The sequence below is a fragment of the Falco naumanni genome, chromosome 2 (assembly GCF_017639655.2).
Source record: "Falco naumanni isolate bFalNau1 chromosome 2, bFalNau1.pat, whole genome shotgun sequence".
NCBI classification, from domain to species: domain Eukaryota; kingdom Metazoa; phylum Chordata; class Aves; order Falconiformes; family Falconidae; genus Falco; species Falco naumanni.
Genome location: NC_054055.1, coordinates 83,710,376 through 83,734,860, shown reverse-complemented (window position 1 = coordinate 83,734,860; position 24,485 = coordinate 83,710,376). Strand labels below are relative to the sequence as shown.

Sequence of the window (24,485 nt, the reverse complement as noted above, 5' to 3'; positions counted from 1 at the left end):
CAAACTCAAAAATTATTTATTATTTCAAACTCCATTGAAGAAATAAAAAAGAAAACAAAAAACAGTCCCGTCCCCCCCCCCCGAAACAAGTTCCCTCACTAGGCGGACCAGCTCACTCTTAATATGTATTCTTGCCCTCCCCTCTGCCCCTCCCAAGGTACACCAGATGCACTGCCAGAGGGGCGTCGGGGAAGGGACGCCGGGGAAGGGACGCCACGGCCGCACAGCCAGAGATGCCCGCGCTACACAGGTGCGAGGACGGTGGAGCAGGCGGCCTTGCTTTCTGAATGGTGCGTTTAACTGCCAATCAGAGCGCTTTCCCGCCCCCCGCGCCGAGGCTGCCCGATCCAACCTCGTCTCCGTCAAACGCCATCCCGGTGATGCTGATGAGTGGTGGGAGGGGCAAGGCCCCGATCCCGTGCACTCCGATTGGTCCAATCAGCCGTCAACTCACTCCGGCGAGGCGCCGCCTCCTCACCGCTCCCCTCTGAATTTACGGTGCAGAGAGGAAAATGGTGCAGAGATCTCTCACGATCTGATTGGCCAAGTGGAAACGCCACTCAATTTAAGACTCCGCCCCCTGGCGGGACCGCGTCTCAGCTGACCGGTCAGCCCCGTGACAGGGTAGGGGCGGGCTTCCCTGGCGAATGGTCAGTTCCGTCAGTCACTCCTGCAGAGTCCCGCCTAACCGCCCTGAATCTCACCTGCAGATTGGCTGTGGCGGGTGTCCGTCAGCGCTCCCTAGTGGGAGGTGCGCTCGGGGTTCTCTGTCCGACGGTGCGGCCCAGCGACTTCCCGGCGGCGTCTTGCAGCGCGGCGGCCGGCACGGCGGCGGACATGGGGCGGCGCGGCGGGGGTCCCTGGGCCCTGGAGGTGGCGGTGCTGGTGACATCGGCCTGTCTCGCCGGTGAGCGAGCGGGGTCGAGCCGGCGTGGGGGAGCGCCGGCCTGGTCAGCTACCGCGGGGGGCGGGGGGGCTGCGTCGCCGCTGCGGGGGAAGGGACGACCGCGCGCCTCAGCCAGCTCGGGCTGCGGCGGGGGGAAGGGGGTGCGCGAGCGACTGGGGAGGGGGGAGTGAGCGCGCGAGCCGGGGGGTGCGGGAGGAGGGAGGGGCGGGGGCGGGGCCCCAGGCGGGCGCGGGGGCGCCTGGGGCGGCCTGGGCGGGAAGGCCCCGCAGGCCCCGCACGGCGCCAGGGCTTCGCCAGCCCGTGGGCAGCGTTGGGGGCGGGCGGGCGTGTGTGTGTGCCGGTCGCCCTGGCAGCCTCGGGACCGAGGGGTGGGAATGGGGGGCTGGCCTCTTGCTGCGGTTCCCTGCCCCCCACCTCCCTCCCCCCCAGCTCCTCCTGGGGCTTCCCCCTCTAGCAAAGGCAGCGCGGAGCATTTTGCGGGTACACACCGTTTTGCATGTACGAATTCTCGCGTTTTGCGGAGCTGCTTTTGTGGTGGCTGGAGGGTTTCTGTTACTCCTCGTCAGTCAGGCGTGTCATCTGCACTGAAGGCTTCCAGGCGCTGTACATAGTTTTCACTCGGTATACCATAGTTCTTGAGTCCAGCTTCACAAAGGCTTTTGAGAGCTGGAGTTCTCCTGAGGTGCAGCTTTGGCAAGGTGCAAGTTTGGTTAAGTATTCTGTAGGTGGGTGCATAACCATATGGAGTATTAATTGCATCTCAGAATTTACTCACTAGACTTCAGTGCTCATGTGGCCTAGTGAGGTGCTGTGGTCAAGCAGTTACAGTGTGTCTGAGGAAGAGGCTTGTGTTCCCAAGTTCTAATTCAGGTTTAATCATTGAGGTCTTGATCAAGTCTGGCTAGGCAAATTTGACTGAAAAGGGTAATGCTCTAATTTTATCCACCTAAGCGATCTTAAGTAAGCCAACTTGTCCGACATAACGCGTGACTGTCTTACACCCTTGTAGAGAGAGACCTGTGAAGGCCTACACACTGAGCAAAAATACTTGTACCAGTTCTGTAAATTCCCTCGTAAACAAATTGGTCTGGAAACATTTCTGGCCTTCAGAATGTGGGTTGATACACCACTAAACCTGATAGCAGGCCATCCAATGAACACATACCAATTTAAAACAAAAAATGCTTGAATCTACTCCATATACACCTGCTGGTTTGGCCTGTTTCCTTCCTTTTGCCACCTTTCCCTGACCTGTGTCACAGTGCTTTGTTCCTTTAGTATGTTTATCATAACATAGCTCAGATTTACTGTCAACGTTTATATGAGCTATCATGATCCAGGCTTTAAAACAGCATCTTCAAGGTCACATTGGTTAATGTTAGGGAAAATGATAACTGCAAAACATATCAGTTTACTATTTTTGTAAATGGCCTTCGTGTTTGCAGATGCCCTGGAAAACTATTGTATATAGCTGCTTGGATTGGTAACTAATTTTCAGTGATCATATGAGTAAATACTTCTATTTTCTTTCGACGGTTATCTTTATTCATGCCATTTTGAAGTATGCAGTCGGACTAATTATATGATTTAGAACTTCAGGTTAGATGGCCTGCAGATATTTATTGCTCTCATACATTATTTTCTTGAATCTTGTGTTAGATTAGATTAGTTTTCTGTTAGAAACCTACACAGATTGCTCATTGGGGGAATACACCTGAAATTTTGCGTTGTGCATGTTGCTGCCTCTATGCACCAAATATGTTTTAAAATTTATTTAGATAAATGTGTACACGGTATTGCAGTTATGCTTAAGTGACTTCAAAATAGGAAGCTAGGTTGAAATAAGCCCATCTCTTATTTTTATGGAGTCCTTTCTGACTTTATTACACAGTTAATTACTGTCATCGTAATACAGTTTAGAAATAGGCTTTTAGTCAACTTTGCTATTCAGGGTAATAGGGAAAAGAGTGAAGGGGGATCTCAAATAAGTGAAAACCCCACATGAGGTGTATTGCAGATTGTGGCTTCACACAATCAGCTTAGGTCCAGTACAGCATCCAAGGAAGAAAACCATCTCACAACGTCATTTGATTGAGAAGGCAGAGCAGAGCGCGCTGGAACTGTTCTGCAGGAGCCAGGCTGTTGGTGCCGGCTTAAACAGAGCACTGCCAGGAACAAACTCTGCGGATCCTCCTGGCGCTGGGTTCAGTGGCTCAGGCTGTTGTCTGCATGAAAAGAGGTGCTATGCCAAGCACTCCTGGAAGCAAACAGAGCTGTGTTGCTGCATAGCTGCTTTTGAGCTAACAGGATTTTTGGAGTCTGCCTGGCTCTGCTGAGAGTTAGCTTTTCCAGAGTTCAATTCTTAACACCACTCACAACCTGCTAGTGAGTATGAGAAATGTACTGTGCTGTTGCTTGAATAATTGTCTGGCTTCTGTTAATGTGGATTTGTCTGCCCTTAGTTATTGCTGTATAGAAGTGTTATTTTGTATTCCAGAGCATTAAAATGATTAGTTCTTAGTAGTTATGTTACATAAACTGATAGGCATGAGAAGGAGGAAGAAGGACTATAAGCTCTAATGTGCTGTTTTCCTATTATATAAGGGAAAGACTGCAAGAACTCTGACAGCTTTTTATGTTTGTTTTTTAGGTGTATGCGGTGATGAATTTAGTATCTTACGATCACCTCAGTCAGTTGTTTTTCGAGATGGAAGTTGGCCCATTCCTGGCGAGCGGATCCCAGATGTAGCTGCGTTATCCATGGGCTTTTCTGTTGAAGATGTATGTTTCAGGTCTTGATTTTGAAACACCTCTAAAACTACAGACCTGCTCACTTAACATGCAAATCTTTCTGTCATGTGCTGGAATATATAAAGTACCATCCTGTTTGTTTTGAGGAATTCATGACTGACTTGTCAGAGTGTGGTTTCCAGGCATAGAGCCGTATCGGTCATGTGAGCAGCAAAAGGCTGGGGTAGCTGGCTAATTTGAATCATCAGCTATAGAAGGAAGCAAACCTGTGGAGTCTTTACAGTGCTGTTCTTAAGTTCCTCTGAGACCCAACTACATGCTGTCCTCCCCATCCGTGGTCACGTACTGAGAATCTTTGGAAACCAGTGTCATTTCTTGCCTATGAGCTATCCATAGAGCTCTGTTCTTGAGTACTCTGAAGATTGCAAGAAATGGCTTGGCTAAGCAGGCATTTTGTCAGGTCAGCAAGCTTGCCTGCTGAGCATAATTAATAAGAATGAGTAGACTGGATACTTAGGAAGTAATCCAAAGACTTGAAAACCTGATTTGTGGTAGTGTTTTCCCAAATTAGGGTTTTGAATATCGCTTTAGAGATGTTTAAAGTGGGGCACATGAGTAGGAGCCCTTGGATTGATTCCATCTTACCTACTTACTTTTCTGCTGGGCTTCAGCAGGGATGAGTGGCTGTTGAAGCGGTATGTGAAAGCATAATAGCCAGACATCTCTAGCAGCGTCTGAGTGCAGCCAGATACTCAAAGCTACATGCTGGGATGTTCTCACAGTGCTAGTGAGGGAGGCCGGTTCCCATTTCTCCCATACTGCAGTAGGGAAGAGGTCTGATAAATCTGGTTTGAATGCAGGTCTGTTTAGCCTGTGTTTTGGAATTTGTCTGAAAATATCTTGCTGTCAATTAATTACGCTTTTTTGTCATTAAACTAGTAACAAACTCTTATGAGTAGTATTCCTAAGAAGTATATGTTGATTATTTATCAAGAAAAAGCAATACATGAGGTGGTATTGTGTGCATTGCATGTGAAGACACCCAGCAAAACAGTGGGGTTTGGCCCATTTTGAACACTGGACTTTTGGCATACTGGTCATCCAGAGGTGTGACATGGTTATCATGAAAAAAAAGTGTTTCAGTACTTGCTCTGTGCCTTTGCCAGTTTGGAATTCATTTGCTGTGATGGGTCCATAGCATCCTTTAGAAATAGCTCTTATTTCAAATCCTAGAAGCAGTCAGGGAAGGAAGTGTTTAGATTATTCAGTTAAGCCCCGACCACTGGAAGTTTTCTGCAGTAAGGCAGAGATCACCATATGGGTAGCTTCCAACCCTGGTTTGGAGAATACTGCAGGGCTCAAACATTCGTTTTGCTGTTTACATCAAGGCTGTAGTCTAGGAACATAAACTGACAGTGCAGTAGGTGCACTGTAGAGAATTTAGCATTCTTACTGCGTTACATTGGGGATTATCAACCTCAATATTCCTCTCTTATTAAGGCAAGATAAAACTGAACCCCTTTTTTGTCCCTGATGATGCTTTACAAGGTTTTTCTTTTGTTTCTTTGAGGTGAGACAGAGTATAATGTCAATGGCATTTAATTCTAAAATCAAAATAAATCGGTTCCATAAAAGTTAAACAAGCAGTTATATCTTTTACACAAATGGAGAAATCTGTTTGAATTAATTCCAAATAGATGGATTTGTATGTTATTCCTGAATAAACCTTCGCTGTGCTCTTACTGATACATAACTGTAGGAAGCTACCAAGGAATCTTTTTATGTTTCTATGCAACTTTCGAAGTTTTAGATTAGTAGGCTGTTAGTATGATTGACACTCCCACCCACCCCACTGACCCCCAGTTTCTTTCTGGTACTGAAAATACCAACAGGTTTTAGTGTGCCTAAACCTGTTTCTATGGTGTTTTGGGAAGGACTTTGGTTTTGTTTGTTTTTTTTTGTTGGGTCGTTTGTTTTATTCAATTCAGCCTACAATTTAAATTCAGCCTTATTAAATACAAACTGTTATGTTACTAATTTAATTATGGGAAATAACTCTTGATACATACAATACGTATAATGCTTTCTCAGCGTAACTTTGTTAGAAAGTTACTGGCAGCTTTTAAACTAACAGTTTCTTCATGGTTAACTTGAGACAGTATTATTCAAGATGAAAGCATTCTAGTATTAAGTTACTTCCCCATGAAATTTCCAGTAGGCTGTCCTGGAGATATCAACAACATAGGAAGTTACTTTGCTGTAACAGCAGGGGAGGGCTCCTCTCTTTCTTCCTGTGAAATACAAGGTATTTTTACTGTTTTGTAATAGGACCTTCCCTGGCCTGGGCTTGCAGTGGGTGATCTGTTTCACAGACCACGAGCTACTGTGCTGGTAACAGTGAAGGGAGTAGACAAGCTGGTGTTGCCCGTGAAAGGGATTTCTTACCCTATTGAGAATGTGAGTATCCACATTTGGAATTATCGCGTGATTTCTGTGAGTCTTGTGATCTAATGAGAAGTACGTGACTCCCTGTTGTAGTCCTTGACGTTTATTTATTCTTACTTCACTTGAAGTTCACATGTCCCCTTGAATGATAAAATCAGGCTGTATGGATAAATAATTCAGTCAGACTCCTGTACAAGGTGGGAGGCCTTTAAGATCACCCAGGGCCTCCTGTGTTGAATTCAGTAACTTGTTTGACTGCAGCATGTTCTCCTTGAAAGGCATCTAGTTTTAATATATTTGTACCAAAAGGCAGAAAATCCACTGCTTTCCATGTTAACTTACTGATTCATAGTCAGAATTACTAACTTTTTTTGCTTGGGCTGAGTGTGTGTGATAGCATTTTGTGTGGTGTTGATTCTTTGACATACTGTATCACCCTCTAAGCTGTCTTTTGAGTTTTCCTCAAGTACTTGACTGTGAAATATAGCACTTGGAGACACCATTTGATTATACTGTATCAAAAAAGAAAACAAACAACATTATGTTTACTTATCACTGTCTGTCTTTGCTGAGACTTTTCTTACACTTGTCACAGTGTCACAGAATCATTTAGGTTGGAAGGGACTTCTTGAATTCATCTAGTCCAAAACCCTGATCAGGCGGGGTCTGCTAAAGCAAGCTGCCCAGGACTGTGTTGCGTTGGGTTTTGAGTATCTCCACAGATGGAGATGAAAATACCAGTGTCTAATTGGAATGTTATGTGGCTTTACGTTGAATTTAGGTCAAATTGTGGTTAAACAGATCTGCTTTCACATCAGCTTTTGAGCACAGTTCAGTAGTTCAGGCACAGTTACATGTTGGTGTTGCTGAAATGGTTTCTAGACCAAAACTGATTTAGAATTGTCTGCACCTGGCCATGTAGGCATTGCTGACTTGTGGAAGCCTTAAATATACTTGAAGTCTTCAGTCATATTTGCACTTGTAACTTTGATAAGGTTCTGATATGTACATAATGCGTATTTTCTTTATTTCCCATTGATAGGAATTATTATTCTTAAGCTTTAATTGTTTCAGTTAACCAGTGCCATGGCTTCAGATGAGCTGCCCCAGATGTATGCTGGCAAAGTACTGGTTCTCTGATACTCAAGAATGAGTTTCAAATGATCATCACTGAGTCCATGTTCAGGGCCACTGGGTACAAATTGTCCTAGTTTACAGACTTACTAAAATTTATTAGAAAGGATGTTTTTTATGCTTTTTTAACTAGAATTTTTAACAGAATGTGCCATTCTGATGCTTTTTACATGAAACCCAGAAGTAAGTGTTTAGAAAAACTTAACAATGTAATTAGCTTGCTGGTAACGGCACTATACTGTGGTAGGTTTTCTTATTCTTGGTAATTTTTTATATGGCTCTTCTCTTCAGTGTTTCAGCAGTTAGCCTTTCTACTGGTATATTTTCATTCATCAGTTTTCTGGGGTTCATAACTTTCCATTTTCACTAAAGTTGGTTTCCCCTTTTGTATTGCTTCTATATTTGTTGGTCTTGCTTGACAAATAAGGCTATACTCTTAGCAGAAGCCTCTTAATTACAGTCAGTCATGGTCCCTTGGAGTTCTCATTTTTGTGTCTGCCATATATACAAATAAATTGTCTGTAGCAGTTCATGGGGGTTTTTTTGCACATTGATTCCTATTACTTGTCATTATTACTTTGGCAATATTCATACTCTTTGCTCAAAAAGAGCCCATTATTCCAGACTTCTGTAGGTAACCAAATTATCTCCTTTTATATCATTAGGCCCCATTTTACTCAAAAATCTAACTACACTTTGTCTTCCAGGCTGTTCCTTTCAGTCTTGACAGTGTTGCAAATGCTATTCATACCTTGTTCTCTGAGGAAACTCCTGTGGTCTTGCAGCTGGCCCCCAGTGAGGAAGTGAGTATTGCTTCACTTCTAATTCTGGATGTTCTAAATAGTAAACCTCTTTCCACTTGTGTGGCTGGAGGAAAACCAATGGATTATATGAAATATTTTGTGGTGGAGAGAGATTGCAAGTATGATTATTAATGTGTCACTGGAAAAACTAAAAACTAACTCCTGTTGTTATTAAATAATGGCTGTTCCTGCAGAGAGTGTACATGGTGGGCAAGGCAAACTCCGTATTTGAAGATCTTTCTGTTACACTGCGCCAACTGCGAAACCGTTTATTCCAGGACAACTCTATTCTCAGCTCCCTTCCTCTTAACTCCCTCAGTAGAAACAATGAGGTAAAAAAAAACTTTAATCAGTGGGAACTTTAATATTAGGGTTTTTTTCTAATATTCTTAGTTAGCTTGTGCTTTTACTTTCTTTTTTTTCTTCTTTTTCGCCTTGCTTTGCCTAGGAGAGCTCTATTTTTTTTCCAGTAGAACTCTAGGAACTAAGTTTTAAGGTTTTTGTAAGTAACTTTATTGAAAGAGTAATTTCCTTCCAGCATGTTCTGATGCTGTAACAGACACAAACTGTTGTAAAATACTGAGACTTGCAACAAAATAAGACTCCCTAACTTTGGTTTCATCAGAGGAAATTCCTTTTCCTTCTGCCTCTTTCCCCAGGTTGACTTGCTTTTCCTGTCAGAACTACAAGTCCTACATGATATCGCAAGCCTGGTAAGGTTTTTTGAAATACTTTCCCCATCTTGTATCACAAACTTCAGACATCTCCTTTGAAGGTAGAGAAGCCGTAGCCAGGCTATTTGACAACGAGTGATATATATTCAAATGTGTCATCAGTTGGTTGCATCAGTTACAAATAGCTTGAGAAGGCATTATTTAATCAGCCCTGTCACTGGTGGAAGAAAATGAGAATCTTATTCATTTGTCGTTTCTTTTGCATTGCATTTGGTGAGAACAAGGAATTCTGAGCTGCTGTTTCTCCATACCCAATGATACAGGAAGTGCTCAGTGAAGGGTTTGCCAGGGCTTTCCTTGTTTTCTTACTGGAGAGGGATAATGGTAGTTGAGAACATGTTCTTTCCCTGTCCACCATTTTACTTCAAAATATCACTGTAACACTGTATCTGAGAAGACGGGAATGACTTTTGTAGTGTGAATAGTGCTGGTGATAGAAATTCTTTTAATTCTTATGATCTTTTTACTAAGAAACTACTGTCTTGTTGCTGTCATTTGGGGTTTGTTCTGGGTTTTGGTTTTGGTGGTTTTGGGGGTGGGGGGATGTTCTTTTTTGTGTCTTTTAACCTGCAGCCCTCAGCTACTCAGAGTTGAAAGAGTGAGTCATGAAAAACTCAGAAGCTCACATTAGGTGAAGGGCCAGTGGAGAGAAATGGGGCTTTTGACAAATTGAGGTAGAACAACTTGTTTTTGTCTTGCGGACTAGAAATGCTGTAGTTAAGGTAGACAGGAAGATAGAAACAGATTGAACTCCTTGCTTTCAGAGAGTATTCTTTTATGCAGGCAAATATTGCTGCAGCTTCATACCTGTAGAAGTGCAAGAATATCACTGCTCTTGTTTGAGATAATTTGGATTATATATTGGTTGGATGTAATGACAATGGAATGATACCCGTTAAGTAAAATTTTGTGCATGAGTAACAGCAAGGTAGAAATTGCAACCTACTCAGTTTTGCAAGGGCCAGCTTCAGTGGAGGGAATAGTATCCAAGTACTGTAGTTCTGTGGGTGGTTTTTTTCCCTCTAAGCTTTATTTTTACGGCAATTATAGAACAAGGGTTCTGATGTGAATAAGTATAATGCTTCTTTATAGTAGAGCTCTGTATTACATGTATATAACCTTGGGTTAGGAATAGATGCTACATGATGAGCATCTGCTTTCTTCTGTAGAATAAGAAAAGAAACAATTGTGGACATCTTCTAGTTAAGAGTTAAGTTGGCAAGAAATTCCTAATCAATATGGAATATGACTGTGGAAAGTGAGGCTGGATTAGTCCCAGCAAACAGATTTTGTGAAATGTGTTTTTAAAATAACCTTTGTATGAATTAATTTCTTTCTGCCATCAATCGTGTGACATAGCTATCTCGACACAAGCACTTAGCCAAAGATCACTCTCCAGACCTGTATTCTCTGGAACTGGCTGGTTTGGAAGAGGTTGGAAAACGATATGGGGAAGACTCTCAGCAGTTCAAGGATGCTTCTCAAATTCTTGTAGACTCTTTGCAAAAGGTATACTTTCTACCTAATGAACAAAACTCACAGAACTACTAAGGAAATAATATTTTGTGTTATCTACAAGGGAGCTTGCCTGATGCTTGTTTTTTGTTATTTGAGTTTTTTTTAATGCAGTTGTTTAGTTATAAAATGGAATATTTCAATTTGTCACTCTGGAAAATGTTGACATGGTTCTACCATGTGTTGAATATTTTGTGTAACAAGCAGGAATACATTGAAACCATATATCAACATGACCTGATGTTTTTTTTTCCTAAATAAATACCTTGCATTTAAAACCCACCACAATGTCTCAGAAAAACTGGCTCTCAGAAATGTGGAAGTACCTTTATCCCAGGGTACAGTGGTTAGTTTTCCCTTGCCCACAAAGCCATATAAATTAAATTTCCAAGCCTCTAAATTAACTGTTGTTCATCTGCCAGTGTGTTCAAGAAAATAATTCTTTAGCAGGTCTTAAGTAATCTTTAGATAAAAATATTAGGAAGTCACTTCTGAGGATTTCAAAAACATGATGGAAAAGTGTAAAAGCATGAATTTGCTAAGTCAAATAACTGCTTTCTTTAAACATTGCTCTTCGGCCTCTTTGCACTTAAGCAAATATATTTTAAATACTAGACATATTAGTCCTTGGACCAGATTAAAATATTCAAGTTCATAATTTCCCAGTGGAAGATTGAGAACCTAAACATTTTGTTGAAACTGTCAGACATACAATTGGGAAACTGTACAGTGATGGGCTTTTTGTAAAAGGGATGAAAGGATGAGTTTCGGCCCAGAAGGCAGTCATAAGCTACAGTCTGCTGAACAGTGGTTGAGGGGCTTTAAAGAAGTTTTGTAAACCACATGAAAGTTGGCAGTTTCTTAGTGGAATTCTAAATTAGTATAGATTTTTACAACTTTTCATAATTATTCCTGAAGCTGACATCTTATGGTTTAGTACATCTTGCTAACAAAAACTCTACTTAATTCCTGGCTACAGTGTAAGTTTTAAATTAAATCAAATCACTTTTGCTTTTCTAGTTTGCAGATGAGATGTTTAATCTGTATAGTGGAAATGCAGTAGTAGAAGTAGTAGCTGTAAAGGCATTTAATTCTCCCCTCACAAGGAAGACTCGCTCCATTCTTCAGTCTTCACAGGTAGTAGATGCACATTTTTCTATATCTCATTTATTAAAAGTGATCCAAACTGCATCAATTCTTCGCTTTAACATAACTTTTTAATAACTAGGACACTGACTATGATTTAGGCATGAGTGTGAAGAGATCGGCTTACCTGTCTTGATCTTGACTTAATCATATAGTAATTTAGGTTGAAGAGGGCCTCTGCAGGTCATCTACTCCAACCTACTGCTCAAAGCAGGATTAATTCAGGAGTTAGATCAGGCTGCTCAGGTCCTTGTCCAGCCAAGTTCTTGAAAGCCTGTGGTGGAAGTCCCACAGCCTCTCTGGACAGCTTGTTCCAAAGTCTTAACCACTTTTACTGTGAAAACTTTTTCCCTTAGGTCTTGTTAGAATTTGCATTACTGTTGTTTTCTCCCCAGTATAGTAGTGCACATGAGTCCTGCTTCCCAAGTGGGGAAAGAATTGCTTTCCTTGCCTTGCTGCCTACGTTCCACATGCAGTCCAGGATGCAGGTGCCCTGCGTCATTGCAGGGGCACACTGCTGTCTCCTGTTCGCCTTGTGCACCAGGACCTCTGGGTCCTTCTCTGCAGAGCTGCTGCCCAGCTGGTCAGTTCCTCAGACTGTGCTGCCATGTGGAGTTATTCTGTCCTGGGTGCAGGGCTTTATATTTGTCCTAACTGAATTTCATGAGGCTCCTGTAAGCCCATGCATTTGGATTCCGTTAATGTCAGTCACATAATTACTTTTGCATTTTGTGCCCTAGTATCAGAATTGTCTAGACAAAAACGCATCTCCTCTATTCAGATTGCTCAGATTTTCAATGTAGTCAGAATGTGTTTTGTATGGAAGCTACCTTTAAAATAATACACATTTTCTTTATTACAGAGTGAAACAGAAAATCCATATAACCTCGCCTATCCATATAACTACAACTACGCTGTAATCTTCAACATTATTCTGTGGATGATGATAGGTCTTGCTTTAGCTGTGATAGTTATCTCCTACAACCTCTGGAACATGGATCCTGGATATGACAGCATTATTTATAGGATGACAAATCAAAAGATAAGAATGGATTGAACTGCACTGCATTTCAACACAAGGAATGATGAAGAGTAAGGTCTCCTTTAAACTGTATGGAAAACAAATATTCTGACATGGTTAATTGTGGAATTTTTTAAAGGTGTATTTATTTCTAAGTAATTTTTTTCCCCTCTCAAGCCTATTTTAAATGTTAGTGGTAGCACCAGATGGGATTTAGAAATTGAAATCTGCTTGTTTAAAAAAAACAAAAAACAAAAAAACAACAAAACCCACCACCAAACAGAAAAACCTAAAAATCCCCAAAGTAATTGTTATGAAAGTAACATCATTCCATTTTTCTGTTATGTAACATGAGTTTTTGAAATACCCTGTACTGCCTGTGACTGTGTGCAAAACAGATAATTTGAAATTATAATAGCAACATGTTGTTTGAAACTTTTACACTGGAAGATTAGAAATTATAGCTAAATTGTTGTGTTGCATATTATGAACCATTTGTAGATGTTTGATGTAAATATAATGGCTATATGTAACTTCAGAGAGGATAGTAATTATTCTTTAGTAAAATACTAAATATAGAAATATTTCTACAAGACCACAATTCTAGTGGCACAAATGGCATTTTGATCTCATGTTGATGGCTCAGATGTGAGCTGTAGACAGAAGGATCCTTTGCCTAGAACATCAGTGATTTGAAGGTAAATGACACTAGTGTGGCTGGTCTATACAGTGGAGAGTCTATAAATATTGAAGTAGCACCAGTCTGATCATAGTTTAATGTCACATACAGTTGGAAGTTCCTATTATGATGCTTCATATTCCTTCCATTTGTGTTTTTTGTTATTATTTAAAAAAAAATCTTTTTGATTATAAGAGTGGACCAACACTTGATTTAAATATACCTGGATTATAGTCCTGCTTCAACCATTCAATAAAACAAAGAACAGTTGTTCTTGAATGCATTTCTTCTTTGTGGCTTCATAGGTGTGTATACTTCTGTGTAGTATCTGCTTAGCTGAATAGAGTAGGTGCTGGCAGCCTCCTGCATGTGACAGCGGGCCTAAGTCTGTAACAGCTTAGTTTTTACTGTCTTTCAAAAGCAAAGGGTGGAAGATCACCTTGTATGGATTAACTTTCCTAAACCAAGTAGTGACTTTAGGAAAACAAGCAGTTAATCTCTGGCTTGAATCTTTTTTAGAACTACCTACTTTTTAGAAACTCATTTGCTCTTGTGGTAAAAGGAATTCTTCCAGACTACAACAACATGAATGGAAACTTTTTATTTCATCATCTTGTCCTCCAATGTGCTTACCTTTGAGGTATTTGTTCCAGTTCCAGAAAAGATCTGCTCATTGAATTAGTCTTGTTTACTGGGAATGTCTGATTTGGAGGGGTTGAAGTTGTTCGTGTCTTGGAGATCCTGAATGGCGCTTCATGTGGAATTGAGTAATGTGCTGCAGCCTTGCCCAAGTCCAGGAAAACCAGTTTATATATGTTATAATAATTTGAAATTACTTTTAATGGCACTTAAAAGTAATCTGGCTGATTAAGACCAATAGTGATTTAAGATCAATAGATAGAAAGGAAGAGTTGCACTGCCGGTTTCTCTGACAAGAATGTGTAGTCTAATTATTGAACATTCTGTAACAGACTTGCAGATTTGTAATAAGAATCAAATCCATCCAATGAAGCTGTACAATTTTATTACAAAAACAATCAAAATACTGCTCTATCACCCCATTTGATAGGCATGAAACCTAATGTTCTAAGCAAACTGTTACAAGTTGGTCTTTTAAAGACATTTAAATGTCTTTGTCTGTTTTGAGATCAATTACTATGGAAGACAATACCACAGAACTTCAGCAGGAAGCATGGTCTAGGGTAAGAAAGGGGGTAGTATATGTTAACAGTAGAATCTTGCCAAATAAACTATACCCTAAAATAAATTAGGTATGTGGCAGGAGGAAGAACGACCACAGTCAGGTTACTGTCAGAGTGCAGGGACCAGTTTGCAGTGAAAGGTTAACAAACAAAAAGGTAAGGTAAAGTTAAATGCTCTGGAAATATTTAGAAGCTTGCATTGTTTTCAGCTGTCTTTGACACAAAGCAGTTGAAATACAGTAAGCTGCTTTATGGGATTCTGCTTGTCCTAAAGAATGCTAAGAGGTTTAAAATGTTAAAATACTTTTTCAAGAACAATGCCTCAGTACGTTTCCTGATATTTCAAATCACTCCTTGAAATTTCTAATTACCAACTTACAGTTGTTAAGTCTTTTTATATTAATTCCCGTATTTCTTAAGGAGATGCTTAAGCTCCAATTTCTGAGACTTGTCGCATGAACTTTCTGGTCAGTTGCAACATCTTTGCTACATCCTACATCGATCAGAAACTGTGCTAAAGTGACCCTGTGTACAATCAGAAATTAGCAGCTCAGCTCTCCCACAAGAGTAAAGCTGTTGTAATTCGTTTGAAGTAAATGGGAAGCACGATTGTGATAGACTTTTCCTGAAGACTCTCTTAACGGAAGAACAGTATCTCTGGGGTAAAAATAAACTACATTGTGATTCTGTTAGGCTGAGCACTGTAGTACCATAAAGTTTGAGAGTGTTCACCTGCTTTTATAAGCAATAAGTAACTCAAATTGCAGCTTTGTAGAGAGTGTATTCCGCAAGGCCTTTTAAGGAGGGTGGGGAAAAAAAAAAAGCAAGGGGGATAACACTTGTTGCACGTTTACTGTATAGTACTAGGACTCTGTTTTTGCAAGATTAGGCTGTCTGGGCTGTGGGCTTTGGTGAAGATTTACTTCAGCTTGAGCTTCTTGTCTATATTGAATTAATGCCTTCCTAGTTAATTCAGAGGTTTAATCAGATTAATAGTGCACTTCAGATACTGGTGCAGAGTTTTACAGGAGCTGGCTGTTTAAAGTGACTGTATAATTAATTGTAAGTCTTTAATGTCTGCATGTCACGTATACTTAAGTAGCTATATTGTAATCAGAAGTTTGCAGTACAGAGTTTGTTTAAATGCAGGACCTGCCATTGAGATGGTCATCTTGTCAGCTCTGTTCCAGCTGCTTGCTGCTACTGCAGGCTCTAATTTTACTTTTTCAAGTTAGTCTTAGATTACTTTGAAGGGCACATTTGAATTCCCTCTTCTCATGTTAGTATTGCATTTGTTCATTCTGATGTCTGTGGGCCCCCGGCTGTTAGTAAAGTTGCTTTTGGGCACTCTAATGTGTGTGATTTCTGAAATACTCGTTGCTTTGTGCACCTTAGGCTAAAGCCGCTGCCCTTTGGTTTGAGCTGGGTAAGCAAGACACATTACACTGTACAACAGTACTGGTCCTTAACTGCTAGTCAGACAGGCAATTACAATACTGATCCCTGAGCCAGGAATAGCATTTTCCTACTTAGAATTCAGTTAATTAGGATGAAAAGTGCTGTCAACACTATTAGACCTGCTCTTGATCGTTCTCTTTAAATTTAATCATCCCAAGAATACACACTGTAAAAAGATTTATGTGATAACGGCAGAAATCATACGGTTTTTGTGCAGTGCTACCAGGAAAGCAATGAAACTGTCACGTGAAGCTCTGTGAAGGAAGACCACAGAGAGCCACAGTTTTGGCTCCCAAAGGGAAGTTATCACTGTTCTTCTGAGGCCCTCCTGTGAGGCTACAGGGGGGAGCAGGGTGCAAGGAAAATATTGCCTGTGTTGGGATCCTGTGTGCTTGAAGTGAGAAGGGCAGGAGAGTCAGTAAGCAATATTCAGCAGCAGGGAACTTTCAGCCAGGCTGGGAAACCATACAGTGCTGTCTGTAGGATTTAGGATGTAACAGCTGCAGGGAGTGGTGGTCCAGTCACCACAGGGTTTTTCCATGGGGAGCTTGGCCTCTGGCAAAAAGAGCAAGATGCATTTGGTTGGGTCTGCTTCAGACCTTAGTTGTGTATTGCCCGGTATTCGGACTGGGGAGTACCTGGAGTCTGGGTAGCTGTTCTCCTGAAGTGCTGATGTTTCTGAAAAAGGAGAGAATTTCAAGTCAGAATTGAAGCCTGAGAATTGCTTTTGATAGTTAGAGTGAAGAGAGAAAATAAGCCATAAAATAAAGGCTTCTTTTAAGAGTCAGGATGCTGCTTTCTCTAGATAATCCCCCCAAGTCTACACTTGGCAGAAGGGAGGTATAATCTACATTTTGTGTATGCCCCAACGTTCCAGACTTCTCTGTGGCAGGCATAGCAGCTTTCAGAGTTCTTCCAGCCAGTGCACTGCTGTTGCAGCACACGGGCAAGGGAAGCCTGAAGCAGATCTGAAATGTGTGTTACGTTCAAGTCTTAAAAGGAAGTGGAAATGAAGAAACCACGTGAAAAAACACAAATGTTGAGCAACCTTGCGAGTCATTGCTGGGATTTATGGGTCAGCCTCAGCGGAGGCAACAAGGACGCTGCCAGAGTCTAGTGTAAGGACATGAGCATCTGTCTCAGAACAAAAAAACCTGCAAGAACAATGACAGTTTGAATCCTATACTGACACAATTCTTGGCTATGGTGAAGTGACTGCTTTGTGCTAAAATTCACAGGTGTTCTCCAGAAAAAAAAAAAAAAAAAAATCATCCTCAAGTAAGGGTTGGGGACTGTCCTGCTTTTTAAATTTTTTTCTTCTGCAGGCCCTAAACCATATTCTTAAAATTTTTCATCTTTGTAGAAGGTGGAGAGGGGATCCACACAAGTATTACAGAACAGAAAAGAAGGCAGATCAAGGAAGACAAAAGTGGAACTACAGGATTTCAAATCTAGCAGAACAGAAGAAACTGGAATAAACAGGGAACCCTGAAGTTTATTTCCTGTCCTGTTCTGCCACTAATGCAGGGTGTTGCTGTGGAGGAACTACACTTGCTTGCAGGCACTAAACCTTAAAGGGCTTATGCAGCTCACGGCGTGAAGGATGGAAAAGAAATGAGTGAGAGCTAGCCAGCATACACAGATGCCCTGTCCCTGCAGGAGCAGGGCCGGTATGTGGTGTGTTCACTGGATTGGAGAGCAGAGACTACAGCAACTCCCTTTGTGCAGAGCTCGCGCAGACACTGGCACCACTGCCGCCAGATCCTCTCCAGGCACTCCTTGTAACCACAGACTGCAGCAGGTCTCTGAACTGGGACAGCTCCTGGGCAAGCCTTTGATCTTGCTTTAATGACTGCAGTCTCCTGGTCCAGTGACAAATTTGGGTCCCTCAGCTTGTGTTCTTTTGTTTTTGGGAAACTTCTGGAGTCAGCAGAGCGCTAGCAGATACTATAACGCTTCACGTACTTCTGAGAGACATGTGCCCTGGTGCAATGTGACTGCTGTGACATCACCACGCTGCTCTTTCTCCTCAGTCTTCTGCAACTTCACACTAAAGGGCTCTGGCAAACAAATTTAGTAACACCGTTAATGTCACCCAGCATCACCAAAAATACATAGCTAAGTTCTTGGCATGAATACACATCATAAAATATTAAGAATGCTTCATAAGGGAAACAAAATTCATGGTTGCACCAAATGTTTTTATAAAGGCAGTCGAATTTCACTTTAATCACGCTCCAGTGTGTGAATTTATGATGACAAATTTACATGCCCTTAATCTAGTGAGCATATGCTTTTCATTAGGCAGCAGGGACAGAAGCAGTATGGTTAATCTAAATTCATAGTAATTTATCTGGTAGCTTATAGCCAACAGTTTAAGGTCACTGACTTGAAAGACTTCAGTGCTGTCTACCTACTTACCTGATCAATCCCCTTATTTAAAGTACTTCCTTAAAGTGCCATGGTCAAAGTACCCAAGGAATTGATAAAAAAAAAAAAAAGTCTGTTGCAATACCTGTGTAATCAATTACTGCATTTGGAATACAGCAGAGCTAAATGGGAGCTCTAACTACATCCTACAGTAGGTCATCAATCAAAATCTTGACTAATGTACAGCATTGGCTTAGAAAGAAAAAACCCTTTAAAGCCATCAGACAGCTCTCAACTCCTATTTCTGTCACTCAGTCTCTGCTGCAGAAAAGAAAAAAAAAAAAAGGAAAAATTACATAAAACCAGCTGTGCCAATTATTTTCAATCGACTTGTCTCAAATGTTTCAGCTAGCTGGCAGAGCCAAGGGGAGACAGCTGCCCTCCAGTGCCAGTGCTCCCCATGGCAGAGCTGCTGCCTCCACGGCTGCTGGAGCACCCCACAAAATCATCAGATTTGCAAGCAGTGAGTTAGTATAACCTCATCCCCGCCGGTGAATGTGCATCTCTGCCCTCTGGAAATCTTTAGGGAGGCGTGCTCTAGGTTGGTGCGTGTATCCTTGGGAGCAGAGAGGCTGTTTCACTGCTGCATGTGGCCTGGTTTCCAGGGGAAGCGGCTGGCACCCACGTGGTGGGAATAGCTGTGGGTAACCTGAAAGGAAAACGTGCTGGAAGGAGAAAGCCCGATCAGCTGTCAGTCATGCAGAGGAGCTGATGGGGTGAGGAGACATAAAAAAGCAAAACGCAAGACAAGCGCCCTCTCTGAATTGGTCTTGATCGCTTCTGTGCACGTGTGTGTGCACACACACTTGCATTGGTCTTTACAAATGAAACGAAAGAAGTTTCCTCCCCCTCTTAAAAACATTACTTCTATTAAAAGGTGGAAATACTTTTACATTCTTTCCACATTTTAAAGGAGATTTTTTTAAAAAGTATACTCAAATTTTGTAAAAATGGGGATTTATCAACTCAGAAAGCTAACAGGAATACCTCCACCTAAAAAGATGTCTAGTAAAAACCTCTGCAGCAAAACCGTGCCCATACTGCTAACACCCCAAAGGTGATACTGACTACCAGAAACTGACTTTTATGTTTGTTACTTTTGCAGAAAAACAAAATAAGCGTACCAAAAAAAAGCAGAAGCGAATCAGGAAAAGCAGCATGCTGGGACACAAATAGCACCGTAGAAGCATAACGGCCTTGGTGTCAACCTGCAGCACAGCGGTCACTTTAATTTTGCTTTTGTCCCCTAATTACTGGTTTTTACCCAAGGGAATGAAAGAGTCGGTATCAAAGGGCGTACAGAGGGAGTCACCAGGGGCCAGAGGCAAAACTGAAATAAATGCTCTGCCGGACACACGCCGACCCTGCGGTGCCCAGCCTCCCCCGGCTTTTTGCCTGGTTTTCAGGGAGCCCGGGGCACAAGCTGCCTGCGCCCCGCAGGGCCCCCGCACGGCCGGGCACAGCAGCCCCCAGCCCCCCCCGCACGGCCGGGCACAGCAGCCCCCAGCCCCCCCCGCACGGCCGGGCACAGCAGCCCCCAGCCCACCGCCACGCCTCGCTCCCCCGCGGCCCCGCCGAGCCGCAGCTTGTCCGAAGGGCGGTGGGAAGCCTGACTTGAGAAAGGTGTTTCGTGGCAGTCTGGCCGCCCTGCCGTCCCAGGGCAGAGCTGGAGCCTCCCGTGCTCCTGGCGAGGAGCCAGCTGCCAGACAAACCGCTCCATCCCAGGAGCCTCGCTGGAGAAAGCAGCTCTGGCATGCCGCAACAGGAGTCACGGTCATTGTCGTGAGATTGGCTTCCTTGTCTTGAACGGACAGTCTGGATTTAAACCATTCTGCATTTCAGTTCCTCCTCTGCTCCCTTTCTCACCCCCACCCCCTCTTTTTTTTCCCCCTTCTGTTATCCCAGGGGTTCCCAGGAGTTCATCCACATGGGAATCGCCTTTATTTCTTTTTTCCACCCCGTGTTTGGCCACTTGCGTGGCACAGACCTGATTCTTAACAAATTCCACAGCTGCTGAAATCGTCAGTTGTTGGCAGTGGTAAACCAAGTCCCGGTTGCTGTAATTTCCAGCACTGTGTAGGAGTCATTGCTTACTGTAGCCTAAATTAACTATTTGGCAGGGGGTGGGGGGGTGGAAATCTGAAAAGCTTAAGTTTTTAAATCCTATTGCCTGCCAGATTCCTTTATGGAATTCCCTGTAACATGCAACACAACCTTGGCTAGTAAATAAACACATTTACATTCTTACCTTCATTTTTTTTCCTCCTCAAGCTCTTCTTCTCCAGTCTCTGTTAAAATTTGGTTTTGGTCGTGTTTCTATATTTCAAAGCATTGTAGCCTCTGCATTCCTGTCCTTCAAAAAGTTCTTTATAAACTGCATCTCTTGCAAGCGTTGGAGTAGTACCAATAGACAAAAATATTCTGATGGAACAAAGTATTACCGCATGAGGTGCCTCATTTTCCTGGTATCTGATGTCTAATGTGAAACCATGTGTGCTTTAGCCAGGAATAAACATTTCTGATCTTGGGCTCTCCCATGAACTGCAAAAAAATAACGGTGGTTAAATTATTTTAAAAGCTGTGAATCAGAGTAGGGATCTAGAAAAGACCAGGATATGGGAAACACCTGGAACAAACAGGTTAAGGCAATGGCAGGTTGTTTACCACCTCCCAATGTTAAAAACTGCTCAGGCTGTGACCTGTCAGCTTCTGGGACTCTTCCATCTGAAGAGCCAGTGTTTTACCCCGTGCTGGTGTGAAAGGGGAGGCTAAGGTGCAGAATGGAGCGTGAAAGATCCAGTTGTTCCTCAGCCCACCGAAGTCAGACTGACTGCACACCTACATGGCTTTGCCGCAGCACAGACCCAGCCACCCGTGGCACAGGTCCTTCGTCCTCCCACTTTGTCATTCACACCCACAACTGAAAGTAGGTGGACACCGGCCCCTGGACGGCCTGAGCCCTCCCCAGCAGCTCCCCCCCACCTGGATATGCCGGGAAGGTGGGTGCAAGGCTGCCGAGGTCACCCCAGCTTGCTGCTTCTGCCACGCTAGGGAGGATGGGCTAGAGTCAACGAACATGTAATGAGCTGCCATCCGATGTTCACCGTCAAGAGAAAATAATTGCCCGAGATTGCAAAGTTTTCTTTTATGCTACAGTGTTGAAAAAGAAAATCAGCCTTATAATCAAGTTGTCCTTGAAAGCAGTAAGGCTGCTGGGGACACCAGCTCTGAGGGACGCCTGCTTGGACCTGGCAAACCTGAGGAACTCCCACTACCAGGGCAGTTCCTGGGAGCAGGATAAGCTTATGTGATGCATCTGTGCAGGGGGGCAGTGCTGGACCCCGTCCCCATGCTCTGTGAGAGTTCAAACAGAGACACCCCAAAATTTCTGTGTCCAACACTGAAACATCGGGAAATATTTTTGGTGTTAAGAGTACAGGGAAAACAACTATGTTGCTGTGTCAGAAACAAATTTATAATCTGTGAAAGGCAACACGTTTTCTCTAATCTTAAAGTCTGTAAAATGCTAGCTTTTGGCAACGGAGCACGGATGGTCAGGATAGGGAAGGATGAATAGAGGGGACCACACACAATTCCTCAAAGTGGGCACAGAGAACAGAAGCAGAAAACCCTTCCAACACAAAATCTTGGTTTTGAAATACTGAAAACATTCCATCTGAAGGGATATGTCTGTGCCCCTACCGAATATACAGCAGAGCCAGACAGCAAGTAACTGTGATGTGATGTGTTAAATAAAGGGAAAAATATTCCATTTCCTTACAGATCCAAGTATATTCCAAGTACCAATGAGGTTAAATATTCATATAAATTGAAAACCTACCACAAATTTTAGGAGAATATGTGGAATGCAGAGGAAGCTAGCCTGGAGGGTATTTTTCCCCTGAAAAATCAACACTTCATGTAAAAGAACATTTCCACTGTCATTATAAGAATTGCTGTTTAAAACAACAAAAAGAAAAAAAAAAAAAAAACAAACCAACCAACCCCCCCCCCACTTGCTAAAGGTAAAATTAGATTTGTTCTGTCAAATCATCTGTGACAATGGAAGAGCGGAGGGGGAGGAAATGCCACATTTGCTAAAAGCTTTGTGTTAACTCCTGCTCTGTGGAGGAAAACAGCCCGGGGCTGCAGGAGGAGGGGAGGAGGGCCCGGGGAAGCTGTTAGCCAGGCAGCTACAGAGACTGAAACCCAGAGTTATTTAGAGCTGGAAAACGGGGTTCTGACAGCACAGTTTTTGTAAGCGCTTCGCCGAAATTAAAGGTCAGAAATTACCTGCGTGGGCAAGCAGTTCACAGCCGAACCCCAGCTGTTGTTCTCCTTTTGTTCCTAAGGCTCCCACGTCAGCCTCTGCCCAAAGACTCCCAGGTACAAGAATGAAATAGAAGTGTTAGACGGGGGAAAAAAAAACCCCACGACTCAATTTCTCTTTGCAAAACATCAAACACGGCCAAATTCAGGAGAACACTGCGGGGTCCAGCCGGTGGGTTCACCTGAAGCAAAACCGGGGGTGGGTGGGTGGGTGTCTTATGTTGTTACGCATCCTCCCACCGCTGGCAACGAAAGGGTTAACCACATCTTCCTTTCCACCTGGGTTCAAAGCCACATTTTTATTTAAAACAACAATCTTCCCCACGGCCCCGGTGTGGAGCCCCGGGTGCAGACCTGCTCTCGCACAGACAGGCCTCCGCTGGCTCCCGTGCCAGGCTGAAGCGGCTCCTCCGGACACCTCTGGCTCAGGAGCTCCCTGGGAATCAGTTCTCTGGGGCACGGTTTGCATCATCTTAATTTCGTCAGCTTTAACCTGCTCCTTGCCAATCCCTGAACCAGGCTAATACTGCTTGTTTTAGCATCTGGGGCACCCTGGCAAAGGTTTGGGATGGGGTGGAGAGGGCTGCTTTTATTAATTTGTGTATTTAAATGCCTGTGCAACTCGAAGGGGGAGGAAAATTTGGAAAATCAAAGAGAAGCAGAGTAAGATTTTGACGTCTTTCCTTAAAAACAAAGATATGTAAAGCTAAAAACTAAGATATTGAAAAGCACTGATGTAAAACAATGATACAGGCTGGTCAGCCGCATTTTCTGTTTGTTGTTGATTAGCACAGTGCTGCTATATTCAGATCTGCAAAAACACAGTGATGTTCACGTTGGAAAAAAAAACCCAAACAACAAAATCCAACCCCAAACCCCAGTACCCCGTCTCTCTCCACTGGAATTAGAATTTGCATAAAATATTAATTTTGTAATAATTCCATTTAATTTTTTTATAATGTTTAAATGTCTTAAAATTTCCTCATAGTGTTGAACGCTGTAGATATAAATAGGTTTTCAAATAATTACATTTGCTCTAAAAGTCGATAACGACAGGTTGGCTTTCTTATTTTTTTAACCATTTCCTTGTGTAAGCTTTGCTAACTTGAGTCCTCCAGAGTCACAGTGTGATGCATGCAACATTTATAGGACAAAAAGCTCCAAGAAACTGTGGGATGAGGGAAAAGCAGAGAAAAATAAATTCCTTTTTAAATTCCTTTTTTTTTGGAATTTATTTTGGTTAGTTTGGTTAACTGAGGAGCCCAGCTGCTGGCAGAGGCAGGTAAGTGTCTGAGAGCACTGCATAGCTGCACCGAGGAGCAATACAGCAGCTCACGAATGCCAACAGTGGAGGCAAAGGCGAACGTGCAAGGCGTTCTCTGCAAAATTGCCAAGCTGGACTAGAACAAGAGACTTCTGAGAAGATGGAGAACATTTCTGATACCTTTTGAGGGGACTCCCAAGTTTGTCACATAGCAACCTAAAAATCTGCCTTTGCTTGTTCAGACCTTCATCAGCAAATACTTTGTTTAAGGCCAAACAAGGAATCCTACAGAGTTATCTGCCTGCTGCTTTCCTAAAACTAACGTCTCTAAAATTAATAATGGAGTTAGATGGGGAGAGCTGAAGTACCTTCTCAGACACCTCTCCTGCTCTTCCAAATCTCTTGGAGTCTCTCCTTTATTAATTCCTGCTCTCTTTCACTTACTTATGTGGAGACAAAGCACCCTCCTGTCTCTTCTTCCAATCCACCCCATGGATCTGCCTTCTCCTCTGCATGGGACAACCCAACCTGCTGACCAAAGCTGTCCAAGGCACGAAGAGCAGAACAGAACAGGCAATGCCAGCCCGAGAGAGATGTTCCCGCTCCCTCCCAGTTGCAGGGTGGGTGTCCCGGCCATGGGGAAGGAGGGAAGCAGTTATGGATAGTC

General features: G+C 42.9%; 1 protein-coding gene across 1 annotated transcript; it reads left to right on the top strand.

Annotated features, from left to right (window-relative positions):
- The first annotated feature begins 734 nt into the window (after window positions 1-734).
- Window positions 735-13,414, top strand: ATP6AP2 (ATPase H+ transporting accessory protein 2). Its single transcript, XM_040585316.1, has 9 exons — window positions 735-907; window positions 3,558-3,688; window positions 5,987-6,115; window positions 7,945-8,040; window positions 8,235-8,372; window positions 8,700-8,753; window positions 10,134-10,283; window positions 11,310-11,426; window positions 12,298-13,414. Exons 1-9 carry the CDS (start codon window positions 838-840, stop codon window positions 12,490-12,492), a joined length of 1,080 nt encoding a protein of 359 aa, XP_040441250.1. The 5' UTR covers window positions 735-837; the 3' UTR covers window positions 12,493-13,414.
- Window positions 13,415-24,485: the final 11,071 nt, after the last annotated feature.

Coding starts and splice junctions, on each gene's coding strand:
- ATP6AP2 (XM_040585316.1), top strand. CDS start 838: ATGGGGCGGCGCGGCGGGGGTCCCTGGGCCCTGGAGGTGGCGGTGCTG. Junction 908..3,557: donor GACATCGGCCTGTCTCGCCG/GTGAGCGAGCGG, acceptor TTTGTTTTTTAG/GTGTATGCGGTGATGAATTT. Junction 8,754..10,133: donor TACATGATATCGCAAGCCTG/GTAAGGTTTTTT, acceptor CGTGTGACATAG/CTATCTCGACACAAGCACTT.